This window comes from Puntigrus tetrazona, chromosome 23 (assembly GCF_018831695.1).
Source record: "Puntigrus tetrazona isolate hp1 chromosome 23, ASM1883169v1, whole genome shotgun sequence".
Lineage (NCBI taxonomy): Eukaryota > Metazoa > Chordata > Actinopteri > Cypriniformes > Cyprinidae > Puntigrus > Puntigrus tetrazona.
This window is the reverse complement of record NC_056721.1, coordinates 2,884,703-2,901,754: the sequence shown is the minus strand read 5'-3', so window position 1 is coordinate 2,901,754 and position 17,052 is coordinate 2,884,703. Positions and strand designations below refer to the sequence as shown.

The following is a 17,052-nucleotide window of genomic DNA, read 5'->3' as shown; positions in this document are numbered from 1 at the left end:
TTATCTATATACTTTACCTTAGCAGTCCTTACTTGATCCCCACCAGTGGTACAAAAAAAAAGAAAAAGAATGTAAAAGTATGAATTTATAGTATGGTACTTGTCACTACAGTACTTTCTGTATTCATTGCATCAGTATTGGATGACAGGTATGAATTAAAAGTAAACATCTACTTTTCCACAGAATGTAGGCTGTAAGTTCACAGAGGCGTCACAGGATGTCACAGAAAAGCTAACATTTAAAAGTATGCATGACTAATGTAGACACACCAACATCAGCCGAATGTGTTGAAATGAAAGGTGCAGTATCGTTGTACCGAGGTAGCAGAAGGGAGTCTTAAAAGGAAATGTCTAATATGCAAAACAGAAACTCACTAATCAACTATAAAAAAGAGCAACTTACCAGGCAAAACACTTACTATATGCAAATACTTTGTTTGTTTGTTTGTAGATTCAAGGAATGTGTTATAGATTGAGGAAACAGGCCGCTAGTACAAAGAATAATTATTTTAATAAGTAATAAATCTGCAGAAAGAGATGCCATAGGCATTTTTACAAGTTAAACTTACAATATTAGGTCTCTTGCACCATGAAGTTTCTGGCTAACCACTATTTTTCCCCTTTCACTTTCTTTTTTTCCTATGCATTTACTGCAAAAATATATCTTTATGAAATCTTTTTTTTTTTTTTTTTTTCCAGGATGCTGAAAAACCGAAGAGCAGAACCAGTCTGTCAGCGTCTCTCACACACCCACAGGTGAAGATTTCAATTTTTTTATATTGCAAAGTCTTACCCAAACATTATGACAAGAGTTTGGTAATGTTTTGTGGAAACATCATCATGCTATCTCACGTTTGACTTTCTTCTGTGGAACACGAAGAAGTATCGGCTTTAATTGTTCTTTTCCAAAGAACAAAGAAAGACTTGGGCTGAATAAATGATGACGGAGCATTGATCGTTGGGAGAGCTGACACACACGTACAGAACAAAAGACACCTCACACTTCTTTTCAGTCTTGAAGGTCATCCCTGACGTAGATGAGTTTGTTTCTTCATATTCAGATTTGGAGAAATGAGCAATGTACATTACTAGCTCAGCAACGGATGCTCTGAAGTGAATGGGTGCCGTCAGAATGAGAGTCCAAACCGTCCCACAATAATCCACAACCTGTCTTGCGAAGTGAAAACCTTCGAAAAACAAATAATTAAGACATCTTTAAACCGTTTGCTTCCATACGTAATATTGTTTTCTCAAAGTCATCTTGTCTGGAAATGGAGAAAGAAAATGCACAGCATTAACAAGACCAAACAGTCCAGAAACAACTACATGTATGATTTCTATGTGAGAGGACAACAGAAAATGGACTGAGGAAGAACTATTTTGGATTTACACTCTTAAAAATAGGTAAAAAAGGCGCTTCTTCAAGCGATTCCATAGAAGAACCATTTTCAGTTCCACGCAGAAGCATTGAGTCAAAGGTTTTTTAAAGAACCATCTCCTTAATAAACTTTAGCCAAAAAGATAACAGAAAGTCTCGTCAGATGTTAAAGGTTCTATAGGTTCTGTCAAACATCCAATGCAAAATAAAAAGTCATGCGTTCATTATAAAACAAGACTATTTGGAAGACAATGCCATGTGAACATCAAATGACATTTAATGCAGAATATTAAATTAAAATGTCACATGCGCCATGCATATCCATAGTACATTCATAATTCACTATATCTGACCTGAAGGGCTCAACGTGCTATAATTTATGCATCACTATCACTCTAATTCTCCTATTTGATACCGTTCAGTGCTTTAAAACAATCTGTATTGTTAAAAGCGTTATATAAATAAAAATGATTGATTGATAATTAACAATCTAATTTTACCATTTAACTCACAAGCCGATGCTGACAAAAACATACCGTGTACATAAAAGACACGACAAATAACTAAACACACAGGCAACAAAAGCATTTAGTTCTCAGAATGCGGCAACATTTATTAATCGTTATTACAATGTAAATACAGCCTCCTGTATTTGACATATTAACACTTTACAACAATGTTCAATGCATTTAGCCAACACTAACAAATCATCTACAGCAATAATTAATCTAGTCTACGCGCAATATGATGCAATATTAGAATTTAAGATACATTCATTCCTCATAAACGGTTCTATTCACACCGTTTTAGTGAATTAACGTGAAACCAGATAAATAAATGCTCTAAAGATTGTTGTGATAACACCTCAACTAACGATAACTTGTTGAATATTGTCGTAAAGTGTTATCAAAAATGTTCCGCGTACAATTTCAGCGAGGTTGTCCTTCAAAGAGAAAGAGAACATCGCAGACAACGCCTCAGGCCCTGAGCACCCTACACCCAAAACCCTCAAGATGACCGGATTTACAATCAAAACTATTTACAATAAAAATGAGCTGTATGAAACCATTCCATCCGTTCTTCATAAAACCTCCCTACAGTGGAAAAAAAGCCCAGGTAAAGTTGAGTAAATACAGAAGTGGGATGTAATGATGATCCCCTGCCAGACTCTCTGTTGAACGATGACTGATCTTTACTTTCATATTCTATCCCTACTGCTGTGCGGAATAGCTTCTGCTTGTTCTTTATTACCCTTAATGCCGGTTTCGTTATTCTTTTCGTGCTCAGTCACTCAAAAATGAATATTCAGTCATTATTTACTCATTCTCACACTGTTCAAAAATGGCACCATTACGAAATATAAAATAAATATGATCTTTCGTCCAGTCAATGGATTAGTTGGAAATGCTTTTTGTTTCCTGGTGTCCACCAAAGCATTTTTTCCTATGTTTCCATGCAGCAGAAAGTGGTTTGTATGGAAACTTAGCCTATTTAAACCACAGAATGTATATGTATAAAGGTCCGTGCTTCTTTTTATCGAGCATTTCCAACTTTTACTGAAATTTAGCATGTACGTTTGCTCAAGTGTCTAACAAAATCTGAATTCCGAGATGAGAAGTTTTGATTAATAGACTCTCAGCTGTGTGAAAATACCTTTTTTTGTATTTTATCCCAAGCTGCTATATAGGTTTGGATTGACTTGATGAATAAATAACAGAATAGTCATTTTTGGCTTTCGATACACAAGTGATTTTGCATTGCGAAGTCGAAGTGAACAAAACAGTATACTAGCTAAAGGCAGCAAGTGCTGGAAAACCCCATACAAACACTATCGGCAGAAATAATTGTGGTTGTGATGTGCGGCTTTGCGTTCGCTAAAAAAAAAGCTCACAGTCAAACCCGCAAGAGTCCAAGCCACGGGACTGCTTCATTTCAAACCAGTGCTTCTTGAGCGTAGTTTCCTGGAGGGCAGGCAGTCTTGGCACTGAAGATGTAATGTTCACAGCTTATATCCGAAATCATCCTGTGCCTCTACAGGTTTCACGGTGCTCAAGTTCAAGGCATGTCTTCGAGCAACGATGGCCTTAGAGCACTGTCACAGCAAAAAAATAAAAAATAAAAGTCCCTGGAACCCCTTTGCAGCTCAGCTCAACAAGCGTTATAGAAATGAGGAGGATATAAAGCCTCAAATCACCACCCACTTTCACAGCTGGACGTTCCTGCGCTCCATTGACTGCCTACAGATCCCACCCAGAGTGTTGAACTTTGGCCCGAGGTTCTGCAGGAAGTCCAGGTTCTCCCCGAGGTTGCTGACCGTCAGCTGATCCAGTGATTGACAGTCGCTGCCCCTGCCCTCATATTCATACTGATACGGGGAATACGCTGGATAGTCCCTCTGCTCTTCCGGAAAGCCACTGATTTTCTAAGGTGTAAGAGAAATATCCAAATGCGTATGCTGATAACAATATGAATGTTTCTTTTATGTGATGCTGCCACCTTGTGGTGTCTGCATGGTCTTTGAACGTTAATATTATGTCGTGCTATGAGGGATCTGGCAGGTAGGTGGCGACGATGCATTGAATTTTCAATTAAGCAAGTCGAAAAAACGTCACCTTTTCACCTAAACAAAGCTTAGTTATACACATTTAACCTGAATTAATATGTTTTAGAACGGTGATCCTCAAATCTGGACCTCGAGATCCATTTTCCTGCAGAGATTAGCTCTAACCCTGATCAAACACACCTGAGCATGCCAAATAGTGTCTTCAGGATCATTAGAAAACCACAGGTAGGTGATATTTATTAGGGTTGGAAGCGCATTGGACCTCCGGGGTAAGATTTGAGGAACCCTGTTTTAGAATGTATATCTGTATATTAGTAAATGATATGTAAAATCTGAATGATAAAGTTCTTCTCTCTCTCTCTCACCAGGTGTGTTGTGTATTGGACTCACCCTATCAATCTGTTCTGCCAGGTTCCTTTCTGTTCGAGCCAAGCTGTATGAGCGGGACATCCCGCGACTTTCATTCTTGAAAACAAGTGATATTTAATTAAAATAATTTATTTAATTTCACTGGTTATTTCTGTATTTAACACATTTAACTTAGGGCTGTCGCGGTGAATATTCAGAAACCAACATATCCAATAAAACTTTAATTAAAACAGGAGGTGTACTAACCAGAAGAGAATGAGAAAATGACAAACTAACGGTCTACATAACAGAACATTGACCTGACGACAAGATAGTTGGTCTATTGTTAGCCTGTATCTTTAAATATATATATATAGTTTCACCGCTGCGCCACAAGATGGCGGCAAGCGACAGCCCTACATTTAACACGTTTTCATTTCAACAATGTAAATGCTCTAAAAGAGTTTTATAGTTGATAATGTTTGAATCATTTCTTGAACTCCGTCTTTTGTTTGTTGTTGAGCTTACCCTTGAGCTTTCTCTTCGGACTGCTGACCAGTTTTGACGTGGCTTTAGCGAAAGAGGGGAAAAACTACATTGTTAAATGTCCATAACAATCATATACAGCACTGGCATATTGACTGTCACTGAATAAACACAATAAAAAAATCACCAGTCATTAAAGACTGGTGTAAAGATGCTTGACAATTGTATTTTTAATCAAATAATTGCTAATCTTTTGCTAAGAGTGGTGTGTAACATAATCATTGGGTTATGTATCCTTGTGGGGACTTCTATTGTTTTAAACTGAGCTAATTATATTTTCTGTATACTTTTGTCCAATCCTCCAACCACGGCACAGGATAAGACAGCAGTTCACACATTAAGACAAACAATGTGGCCTCTAGACATGTTTTACAGCTACTTCACTCGACAGAGCCTCTTTAAAACCAACTGTTAAGAAATACTTCCTAAAAAAAACACGTCCTGTGTGATCGGATCGATGTGATCTACCTCAGATATTGACAAACTCTACTGTAAAATCGTTAAAGTGCTGCTGGTATGGTCCTTCGAGGTTTTCATCCGGGGCTCTTTACAGTTTATAGGTAAAATAAAGCCTGTGGTAAACAGAACTTGATGATGCTTTGCCGTTTTGTTCTACATCTCAAACCTTATGTAGTTACATGCTTCGAAACTCATGTTTTGAGCACAGGTGCGTGCGGTTTGAAGACGGAATAAAATATGATATGGAACTAAATATTCTGACGGCAAGCCTGCACTAGTATAGATACACGTGTGTTGAATGATATTATGTAAGCAAGTAATCTACTATGAATTTTCAACGTGCAGATTGTTAACAACGCCTAAAGTTTCTGTTGATTTCCAGATGACTGCGGTCTCAGACGCCTGAAGCCTTCTCTACTGCGTGTGTTAGCAGATTTCACAGTCTAAAATTCTTCCCCTCCCGGTCTGCGCTGCCTCAGGCGTCTCTATACGTCTCTGCCTGACGGATGCGGTCACTCACCATGCTCATCACTCCTCCACCACTGGACATTTCCTGGAAGTTGTACTGAATGTTATACTGCGAGAGAAAGCAAAAAGCACCAAAGATCAATGATACTTCCCCCTTGGATGATTTATGCTTATACCAGCACGGAAACTAAAATACTAAATGTGCCCTTATTCCTCACACTTTTTGTTTTTTAAGTCATTATCAGTCACAAATTTAGGGCAATAACTAGGAAAAGCCAACAGGTTTTAACGCAACTTTTGATCTGCTTTATCTTATCTTTCTTTCTCAATCCACGAGTATGTCACAACATCACAGATCTAGTTTCTTACCCCCCTGAGATAACTGAAAAAGAACTAGGGTGGAATATGTGGTACAGTTTTAACATGTCCATCAAAACATGTTTTCACATCGGCTCATGCACCGCAGGTTTTAGCCAGTTTTTCCGTAAATGTCAGCAGGATGATCTAGGATTAATTCTTGGCAGTCAACACGTTTACTTCATTTGACACTCACCCCTGCAGTGCTTCTGACCGTGCCGTTCCTGTATCCGTCGGTAAGCGCGTACTCGGGCTGGAACAACAGTGAACGGAGACTTTAGTAGATTGTTATTATCTTAAGAGACGTGAAGAGCCATGTTCTATCATTTTCTTTTAGATCTTTTAGAAAGACGCAGATGAAGAACTAACCACGTGTAATCTTCCCAGTGCATCACAGGATAGTGCAAGACGAGCGTTTGTGGTTTAAAAGTATTTGATTTCCTTTTTTCTTAGAAAGCGATAAATTGTTTCACTGGGTGCTTTAAGGGTCCAATTGAAATTTGACCATTATCTTGCCAACTGATCCCCATTGAAACCACTATATGGACAAAAACCTTAGTTTCTTTTTGCCTGAAGAAAGAAAGAACTGAACATCTTAGATGACTGGGCAAGTTTTGAGTAGCAATTGGTTGGGTTTTGCTGTAAAAACCTGGCGACCGTGGTGATATTAAATGCATATTTTGAGAAAACAAGTGTTTTTTCACTTTGAATGCATGTAAACCTATTGTAAGAGACTCACAAAACAATATTAGGAGCCTTAAAAATGGCATGATATAGGCACTTTAATTCTTATAAGACATTACAAATTAAAATCATGCCAAAAAAGTTATTATGATGGTTCACTTCAGACGTTCTACTAACAGTAAGTAACTACATGTCAACTAGCAGTCATTATAGTTTTAGGAGACTGTCCTACATACTACATACTATCAGAAATCATTCTGATATTCTGATGTGCTGCTCAAATGTCTTTACCGTCACTTTTGAACAATTTGTATCCTCAATGAAAAAAGCAATAAATTAGTTTTATTTAAAACGACGGTAGCTACGCCACTACAGCCTACAGAAGTTAACCGACATTGACTCAACACAAAACTCAACTATGTGCCAAACTGCCATTGGTGCCAAAAAAAAGGTGCTCGGCACCCCGCAACTACACATAAATCATTCGATTATAACATTTCAATTTGGCATAGCAGGTCCAAACACGTAAAATGAAAAGCCGAATTGTAACAAGTGTGTAGTTAACAACCTGCTGTTAAGCGCAAGTCATCCGACAGCATGTAGAAACATGCAGCGCTTTCCTATTCATTACTGGGATCCTAATCAGTTTGCCAAAATGTAACAACATACCTGTTTAACCATAAGGCTTTTGGCCATGTAAGCACTAGGCGAATGAAAAAAAAGCGACAGAAAACAAGAACAATAAAACTCGCACGTACCGGAGCAGAAGGAGTTTTCAAGCTTTCCTTCTGAAACCCTGGCTCGGGCTGAGGAGAAAAAATACAAATCAGAAAAAACAAAAAAAAGAGGCTTGTAAAACCGCACCGAATTTTCTCAGGTAAACAGGTTCAGGCTTTGTATGTAAATATCTGAGCAAACACTTTGGAATGTCCTGGAACAAGTTATGGCTACACGAAAATAATCTATAGTCAGACGAAATGTATTTTTGGTACAAATCAATATCAAATTATGTTTTTTAAAGTGGCCAAAATATGTCGGTGAAATATGCAAACGTTATTCAAAACTGTCAAAAAACTAAAAGCATTTGATGTGTCATATATTGGTGTAGAATTTGTGTTACTCCATACACACGCAACACAAAGACTATTTTACTAAATACTAAATTACACTTCTTCAGTGGTTTCTACAGCTCCTTCGACTAACTCTGAAGTCTCAACAAGACTGACAGTTTCTCGTACCTTATAGATCGAGCCTCCTCCCTCTTCGTTGTATTTGACAAGGGTTTGGTTGCCCTCATCCTGCAGGTTCAGAGGGATGTGTTGGAAATTCTTGCTCTGACAGTCACAGAGGATACAAAAGAGGAGCAGCACTGCAAAACAATAAGGAGCCCTTAGGTAACTCAACATAGGCCCCACTATGTGAACTGCGCTCTCAAATCGGTTGAGCAGAGCTGTTCCTGGAGGCTGGGTGTGATATTTCTGTCGGTGAAACTCACAGGCCAGTAGGAGAAGTCCTGCAAACAGGAGGCCGATGGCTGCCGGACCCAGTCTTGAGGAGAAAGGAAGACGGCCACGGCACGTGTTGAGCCCCGTGCACTCGCACACAGCCACCTGAAGAACGTTTTCTCCCAGCAGCCCCTGCTGATCCTGTATCTTCAAAGGAACCGTGTAGTTCCCATACGGAAGACTAGTCAAACTTATCAGAGAGGTGTTCGCTCCTGCGTAATCAACAGGGTTAACTAAAACAACAAAACATTTCTGTTTCTTGAAATAACATTTAGACTTCACTTAGTTGGCAAGGTATGTCTCACTGGTAACACTTTAGATTAGGGACAAATTCGCACTATTAACTAGTCGCTTATTAGCATGCATATTACTAGCATATATTTGCTTTTTATTTGCGATTGTAAAAAGTATAATAGTGCTTTATTCCAGACGTATTTTAGATGTCTTAATCCTACCCCATACCTAAACGTAACGACCGCCTTGCTAACTATTAATAAGCAGCAAATCAGTAGTTTATCAAAGTAAAAGTCATTCTTAATAGGTAATTAATAGTGAGAAATAAAGTGTGACCGTCTCCTTTAGTGCTAACTGTGCTAAAATTACAATTTTAGTATTTCATGTAATAAACTACAATTAAAACTGAAAAAATCTATAGGAAATAAAAATAATAATACAAAAACCTTAAATGGTAACACTTTATTTTAGGGTCTAGTGGCTTATTAGCATGCATATTACTAGTATAGAAGCCATTTTTAGTATTAATTAGGCACATATTAATGCCTTATGATCTCTAATCATACCCATCATATTAACATGAATATTACTATCATATTAGCTGTTTATACTTACAAAACACATTTAATGCTTTATTCTGCACGGACATATTTTAGGTCCTTTAATCAACCTTCTCAAGTTAAATGTATCATGTTTTTATATTTTTACTAAATAAAAAAGAAAATTATTTTATTGTCATCCAACTGATGGAGTCAGAAGCTCTTCAACCATTAAAACGATCATTTACATTTACTAAATCTATAGGAAATGATGAAAGAATTCAAATTTTGAACTCTTCCTTTAACTGTGAATGAAGTAAGTGTATGTGGCCGGACCTGTGGTGGGATCCAGCTTCCAGAGTGTCTTCAGCTCTTCCTCTCCTCCCAGAGAGAAGGTGAAAGGACTAGCAAACGGAGGGCCGTCGAGGTCTGATGGTCTCACATCCACACGATTGACTCTGTTCCCGCACATGACCGCGTTTTTAGACACGAGATAGGGAGCGTTATCGTTCAGGTCGCCTAGGTAGACCACTACGGTACACGTGCCTGTAGCTGGAGGTTGTCCTGTGAACAGAGATTACATTAGTAAAACGACTTTGAGTGCTTTCACACGAGTTTGGATTGTGTTGGACACACAGAGAACAGATAGTCGGGTGCTTACCGTCATCTATAGCGCGCACCACAACAGTGTAGGTGCCATTTTTGATAAAAGGAGACTCCCGGTCCATGTTCTTAACGGTGGTGATCTTGCCTGTCTTCGAGTCCACACTCACCCATTTGGCTGGGTCTTCAACTAACTCATACCTACATGCACATACAGACTGTAAAACACTTTTACTCTCTGTCAGATCACTGTTTAGTCTCATCGACATCTCTGATGCGTGTGTGTAAGTAACTAAGACTGCATGTTTCATAAACTATCAATTTTTTTCATGTAGACTATTGTTAAAGAGTTTGTAGTCAGGGTGACTTTTTTTTTAATTAAATTAATACTTTTATTCACAAAGGACAAATTAGTCTGATTCAAAATGACAGTCAAGACTTTCATAAAGTAAAACTTGTTAACTATTAACTATAAAAAAAGTAATAAATCTTACCATATAATAAAATTAGCATATCATTTTGTATAGTATATATTTTGACATTTTATCATTTGAAATGATTCTAAACTAAAAGCAGCATATTTTTTTGAATGAATGGGCAATTGAAGCTGTGTAACTCAACGACACCTGAGTTTGTTGATATCTGAGTCCTCATCTTCGATCTCAGGTACAAACAACACATCTCCCAGAGGTCCGTTTTCATTCCGGTAAACCTTTTCAATCTGTTTTTTAAACACAGGGGGATCGTTCACGTCAATGACTTTCACCGACACTTTGGCCGTGTTTGGTTTTGGAGTGGGTCCTGTTACAGGCTTTCCATCAACACACTGAAATAATTTCTCCTCGTTCTCCACTGCTAACTCCAGATCTGTGATAGCAGTTTTCTCGAAATTCTTCCCCTGTGGAAACAAAAGCACTTTCAAAGCCCGTCCATCAACAAACAGTTGAGAGCATCCATTGACTTCCACAGTTTGAAAAAAACCCGCTATGGAAGTCATCTTCTTTTGTGCTCATCAGGTTTGGATCAACGTTAGTGTGAGAATGATGACAGATCTTTCATTTTCAATGAACTAGTCTTTACTAAGAAATGTATGAAATATTTCAAGAGAACAGCGGTATTTACCTTAATAACAGAGAGCACACCTTCATTGGTTTTGGGGTCTGTCACAATCTTATAATTCCCTTCCTCATTGCCCTTCAGGATAGTGAATACGGCTCTTGAAGCAGGAGTGTTCGGGGTGTCTTTGTCATTGATGCCGATTCTCAGGATCTCCTTTAACTCCATTTCCAATACTTCAGTGTTGTACTGTTACACAAACATATATTCATTGATATCAAAGTATATTATATCAGATCCCATTCTTTAAGAAGCGGGTAAGAATGAGTTGACATGTTCTTGAAAAGTTATCTATGTCTGTTTGTAGATCATCATATTAAAGAGTTAGCAGATGATTATCAAACAGTCTACTTATACACCAATAAAAGTTAGTTGACATGTAGATGCAAAGTTATTTTAGTCATAAACAGTGTCTTTCCCTTTCAGTTTTTTCAATAGTTGTTAAATTTTGGTATGTAGATTATGATCATGAAGAATAAATACTTTATAAATACTAATAAACAGCCACTATGGTAATAACAGGCATGTTAATGAGTAACTAGTTAATAGTGAGAATTGGTCCCTATACTGAAGTGTTACCAGTAACATTAATAGAACCATAATTCAGAGTTATCTGCTGATCCACCAATGATCTCAAGCTGGTAACCAAAAAAATGTCTGGCAAAACTTTAGAATAGAAAACACTTATTCAATATTAACTGCCTTTTCCCTCAATAAACTCCTAATTTGCTGCTTATTAATAGGTAGTTGTTAAGTTTAGATATTGGTTAGGATTAGGGGTATAGAATAAGGTCATGTAGAATAAGGCATTGATATGTGCTTTACTACTACTAATAAATGATTAATAGTAATATGCATGCTAATAAGCAAATAGTTAAGAGACACTAAAATAAAGTGTTACCATGTTACTAGCGTATTTATTATATAAATATTGAAATAACAGGAAAGTATTAAGTTTCTGTGCCTAGCAGCATGGTTTTGCTATTTTATTGGCGTTTGCCCATTCAAAGTACCCAACACTTCTGTCATTGGTCAACCCAAACTCACACCATTGGCTGACGCAGTGTTGCTACGTCAGACGGAACATTTGAAAGCACCACACATCCACGGTGTTTCCATTTCCTTCACACATCAATCTACGCATGTCTTATTGGTGGTCACATTAAACTGTGATTGTGCGACTAGCCTGACTCACCGTGGCCGAACTGAATTCTGGGGGATGGGTGTTAGAATCAGAGATGTCCAGGATAACAGTTGCAGTTGAAGACAGTGCAGGTGTACCTTGATCCCTCGCTTCAACAAACACTTTATGTTGTTTTACTTTCTAAAATACGGGAGACAGAAGAGATGAGAAATACTGAAAAATGAGGAAACCGCGCAGTCGGCATTAGTTACTCACATCATAATCGAAGCATCCCGTGAAGGCTAGCTGTTTGACTGTTGTGGTACCAGGCAAGTCCTTCAGAGTAAATGTTGGTGAGGCAGGCTCTTGAGACACCACCTTCATGGTGAACTGGGAATTAGGAGTATCCTTCTGATCAATGTCGATAGCATGTAATGTTGCTTGGACTGTGCCTGTTAAAACAAGGATTACAAAGAGTAAACAAACTCTCTGCTTGCAGATTATTTTTAACAGTTTAGTTCAATATCCTGGGTAGTAGGTTTTGACAGCATTGTGTGTATTTGTGTGTCACTAAATGAAAATACTTTTTAGTAAAAATTTCTACACTGGGGCGGCCCACTTTCAGAAGGTAAATAAGCTACAAAGATGTACCTTTTGAAAGGGTACCGGGCCAGTGACGGCTTCTGGACCTTTTTTTTTTTTATTCCAGAGAGTGCAAACCACTCCCCCAGCTGCAACTGGTTGTCGAAATGGTTTAGCCCCACCCCAAACTCACGCCATTGGTTTAGCCAATTTTGTTTGATCTGGATGCTTAAACAAACAGAGCAATGTTTTGAAGGCTCCACAGAACGTCCATGTTAACGCTTTTCAAAGTAAGTCACCCCACAAATGATATTAAGCCACGATTAAAGAAAGCATTATAACAGATGAAACGGCACACTTTAACTTCATATATATGCAATAACCTTCAGGCGTGTTCTCGGGAACAGTGGCAGTGATTGTGCTCGGTTTGAACTCAGGACTATTGTCATTCTTGTCCTTTATTTCTACATTAAAGGATAGCGTTTTGTCCAACGTTTCTCCAGTCTGCTTGTCCAGCACATCAAAGTCCACCTACAACAGAATCAAAAAGCCACAAAGTACTGCATCAACATAAACCGAATCAGTCCTTCGTGTTGTTAGGAACTCAACAAATCTTGTATAGTCTTACGTGGAAAATGGGAAACTGTTCCCTGTCGATGGGCCTGGTTACGTATAATACCCCCGTGTCTTCGTCAATTGTAAACAAGCCAATAGGGCCTTGTGTCACTCCGTCTCCTTTGATGCGAAACTTGACGTTGTTCTCCTTTTTGTCATTGAAGAGCTAGCATCAATTAAAACATAAATACATGAGAATCCCATACAGGTACAGTTTAACATATGATCATTTATGACACCTCGTGGAAAAACCCTATCAAATCAGCATTGAGTTTTATGGACTTCAGTTTTATTTCTTAAGATTTGAGGTCATCTGCTAGTCAACTCGTGAACAGTCTTTTACAGATGCCAAAGAAACATGCAGTTATTCGAAGAGTTTTTGCCAAACAAAAGCTCTCCAAAATAACGTTCTTCTATTAGCAAATAGCATAATCACTTGAGCTATCTAAAAAAATAAAGTCGACCCAAACATCCTGGCAATAAGAAAAGAAAACATGGTGCTGAACAGTCAGTGACAGGCTGAAGATACCTGTGTTACTATGATGGGATACGTCCCAGGCATGTTCTCTTCCAGATCAATGGTGGACAGAACCCATCTTCTCTTCGAACGAATAAGAACAGCATCCTTTGAAATAGAGAGATACATATCGAGTCATCGGTTGTAAAGGAGCTACAGACAAACTTCTGATTCAGACAGAACACCTTTCAGATTCTGGAAGGAATTCTGGGTATAGAGTTAAATAAACGAAAGATAAAGATATAAAAAATATCTATGATTTGATAGGACAGTTGACTGACATACTTTTAAAATATTACTTTTTTTTTTTATTTATTTTTTCTTATATCTTAATTAAGTCTTGTTCTGTGCTCTGATGATACGTGGGATTTTCAGTTGTTGGACATGTGTCAAAATATTAGAGATATTACATGCTGGTTTGATCTTTCAGATTACATACCCGTTTTTCCCGATTGCTGATCTCATTTTGGCTGGAAATGGCAATGTCAACAAGCTAGTGAATAGACAAAAAACAGGGTGATTTTTATCTAAAAATAATTAATGAACTTACAATTAATTAAATTATTAATATAACAATAATATAATATATATATATATATATATATATATATATATATATATATATATATATATATATATATATATATATACACATACTGTATATACACTGTAATATATATATATATATATAGCACATTTTAACACAAAGTACTTCACGATATAACACAAAAGTGATTGAATTGAATTGAATTGAATTGAATTGAATTGAATGATTGACATTATTTGGCATTATTTTTATTTTTTATTATAACATTTGTCATGCTGTTTAGCTTGTCACAGTCGACAAGAGAAACAACAATCCATAAATATCATCATACCATATGTCTTACTAACATCAGATGTGTTATAAAACATGCCATGCCTAAAGCTTCTCACACCCAGCAGAAAACAATTAATCACACGTGGCTGTTCTCAAAGGGTTACCAGTTTTGTTGTATATCTTGTAATCGTCAAAGATAAAAGATGCCAGTAGAGTAAGTAACTCTTTTTTTTGGAACAAATGTCACATTATTTTATTAACTTCTTGCATAAGAAACTTGAAATGTCTTGTGCTCAGGGTGTTAAGTGCAATCCAAGCAGTACAAGGCCAATATACTGTAACCTTTATATGTGAACACCCTGAACGGTCTCAAATCATTCTTGAAGTCTGCCGAGGTGACTCAAGTACGGTTTGTTTTGTACGTCCTATTGCAGCTCCATTGATTCATTTGATGTCCCCTTTTAAGTCCACTAACACGTTGAACACCAAAAGCACCGAGTCAACTGGTTCTCTTGGGTTCGTACAGTAAAATATAAAATAGTATAATACATTTGATGCCAGTCATTGAAACTTATTAGGCTTCCACCAGCTCCACTCTTCAAAGAGTTTATTTGTCTAAAACCATACCTTATATATCTATAAAATGACTAAGTTATAAAAAGACATGCAAACGCTGTATCTGTGAGACACCGCCAACACAAAGTGGTTTAGATGCTGCAAAAGATGACAACTATTCAAATCTTCCGATGGACGGTTCTTCACGCCACCACTAAAGCCAAGAACCTTTGTTTATAGGAGTCTAGAGAAGAAGAGTGGTTGCTAATTCATGAATTGTAAGTGAAACCGACACCGGACAAACAACACGCGTAAACAAATCATTTAAAAACGTCACCTGTTACCATAGAAATGCCACTTGATAAGAACAGCTAATGTGTTTTACAAACCGTGGCATGTGTTTCACGTTTGACTGTAATGTAGTTCCTCTTCAACACACTCTTTGTAGCTGCATGCTACTCCACGACACACTTCCTACGTGATCGCCGGTATTATATTTCCCACAGACCCGACTTTAAATTTCACGTCCATTAAATGTTTTAAAGACATTTCCACATACACTACAATTGCGTTGTTTCTCTCAAATGTGGTTAAATAAACTTGGCTCTGCATGTACAGACATGCCCGCACTACACTTCTCCTTATCATCCATATATTATTTATCTGGTTTATTGTGGTTTTATCCTCATGGAGGACTTCTAAAAGCTCCAAATGCGTCACATTCAGCGCTTTATTAAACGAGACCGGAAGATACGTAACAAAATAAGACCATATTGGATTGAAGATCAGTCACCGTTGTTAAAAAAATGATGATTAAAGCTGACTCATTTATAAAAAGGTTACTCACAGCAAGTAGAACCAGGAATAAAGAGCTCTTCGTCATTCTGCTGCGCTCCTGTTAGCAAGCGCTCTCCAAATGTCAGATCAGCACCTGTGGCTATCACCTTAACTGGGATTAGGTGTAAAGGGAGACAGCACTACACACCTTTTGTGTACTGTGTGTGTGTGTGTGTGTGTGTGTGTGTGCGTGCGTAAACGGTGCCTGTGAATACAATGAGTCATCTCTCAACACAAAAAGCCTTCGGGGCAGCAGCCTGGGAGTGGCTACTCCTCAGCCAACAACCGAGTGAGGTTTCACCTCAGTTTTCCCTTCAGCTAAAGAAGAAAAACTGGCTGCTCGGCTTGCCATCTGCCAAGTGAAAATAAGCACTTTTGGTGGTGAGCCTGTGTTTGAGTTTACGCGCCGATCAAACGTTCAACTCCGCTATCTATATGCAAACGGCGTTCGCTACAAGTCTGTTTCAAGCGTGGGCCTGCACGTATTTACTAGCACGTTTGTCCGAGGAGGAAACGAAGAGCGTCTCGAGCCACGCGCTGTGGTATGCAGCTCAAGAGCGTGTTGGGATGTGGCAGATGGAATTATTGCACATCTATTTTCCCAGTCACCACCCAGAACACCCTAAAACACACAGCAAAGCTCTGGAACTCAAAACTGCGATAAGCTTGCCGTCATATACGTTATTTCAAGTTTTTTTGTGTAAGTTTGTCCATTTTTCTGCATGAATTAGGCTGAGCGGAAACGTGTTTTTCACGTTTTTATTGCCATCTTTTATTTTGTCATTGTGCGTTGTTATCCGTTCAGAGTATTTTTAGTGAACCACTACGTCAAACGTATTTCGCAAACACCCAACAGTTTAATCAAAAGCGAAAATGTGCTGAAAATGTGCTCCTTATCAATGAAGCAGATGAGTTTTGTTTCTTTAGGGGAACAGATTTGTACAAATGTAATATTACGTCAGTTAAAAATCAGCTAAAACAAGTCAAACTTATTTTAATTCTTATTATGGTGATTTATCTTCATTTTGATAGTCCACTGTATATATATTCTACTAACTCTAAGTAACTACTAATTCTCATTAATGTGTGACTACATGTCTACAAACTCTCAGAGGTTTAGGGTTAGGAGAATAAATATATACTTGCAAAGTTTCTGATGTGGTATGTTGGGGTTAGATATTTGTCGGTTAACTGCCCCATACCA

At 37.8% G+C, this 17,052-nt stretch overlaps 1 protein-coding gene across 2 annotated transcripts; it reads right to left on the bottom strand.

Moving 5' to 3' along the window:
- Positions 1-1,964: 1,964 nt before the first annotated feature.
- Positions 1,965-16,023, bottom strand: cdh26.1 (cadherin 26, tandem duplicate 1). 2 transcript variants are annotated; one of them, XM_043224887.1, is made up of 20 exons: positions 15,859-16,023; positions 14,076-14,129; positions 13,649-13,744; positions 13,133-13,285; positions 12,888-13,035; positions 12,199-12,374; positions 11,995-12,123; positions 10,806-10,988; positions 10,310-10,581; positions 9,742-9,884; positions 9,417-9,644; positions 8,298-8,519; positions 8,041-8,171; positions 7,561-7,608; positions 6,315-6,371; positions 5,814-5,870; positions 4,817-4,858; positions 4,331-4,405; positions 3,579-3,799; positions 1,965-3,469 (listed from the first exon to the last, which is right to left on the bottom strand). In XM_043224887.1, exons 1-19 carry the CDS (start codon positions 15,892-15,894, stop codon positions 3,581-3,583), a joined length of 2,469 nt encoding a protein of 822 aa, XP_043080822.1. In that variant the 5' UTR covers positions 15,895-16,023; the 3' UTR covers positions 1,965-3,469; positions 3,579-3,580. The 2 variants fall into 2 exon arrangements, with proteins under 2 accessions (XP_043080822.1, XP_043080821.1); XM_043224886.1 differs by having other exon boundaries at positions 1,965-3,799.
- Positions 16,024-17,052: the final 1,029 nt, after the last annotated feature.

What these genes read in the sequence shown, in the direction of transcription:
- cdh26.1 (XM_043224886.1), bottom strand. Translation starts at nt 15,894, where the DNA reads ATGACGAAGAGCTCTTTATTCCTGGTTCTACTTGCT. An exon ending in CGGTCAGAAGCACTGCAGGG is followed by an intron (nt 5,871 to 6,314) that starts GTGAGTGTCAAA and finishes TTTCTCTCGCAG; the next exon opens with TATAACATTCAGTACAACTT. An exon ending in TCCGAAGAGAAAGCTCAAGG is followed by an intron (nt 4,406 to 4,816) that starts GTAAGCTCAACA and finishes CTTGTTTTCAAG; the next exon opens with AATGAAAGTCGCGGGATGTC.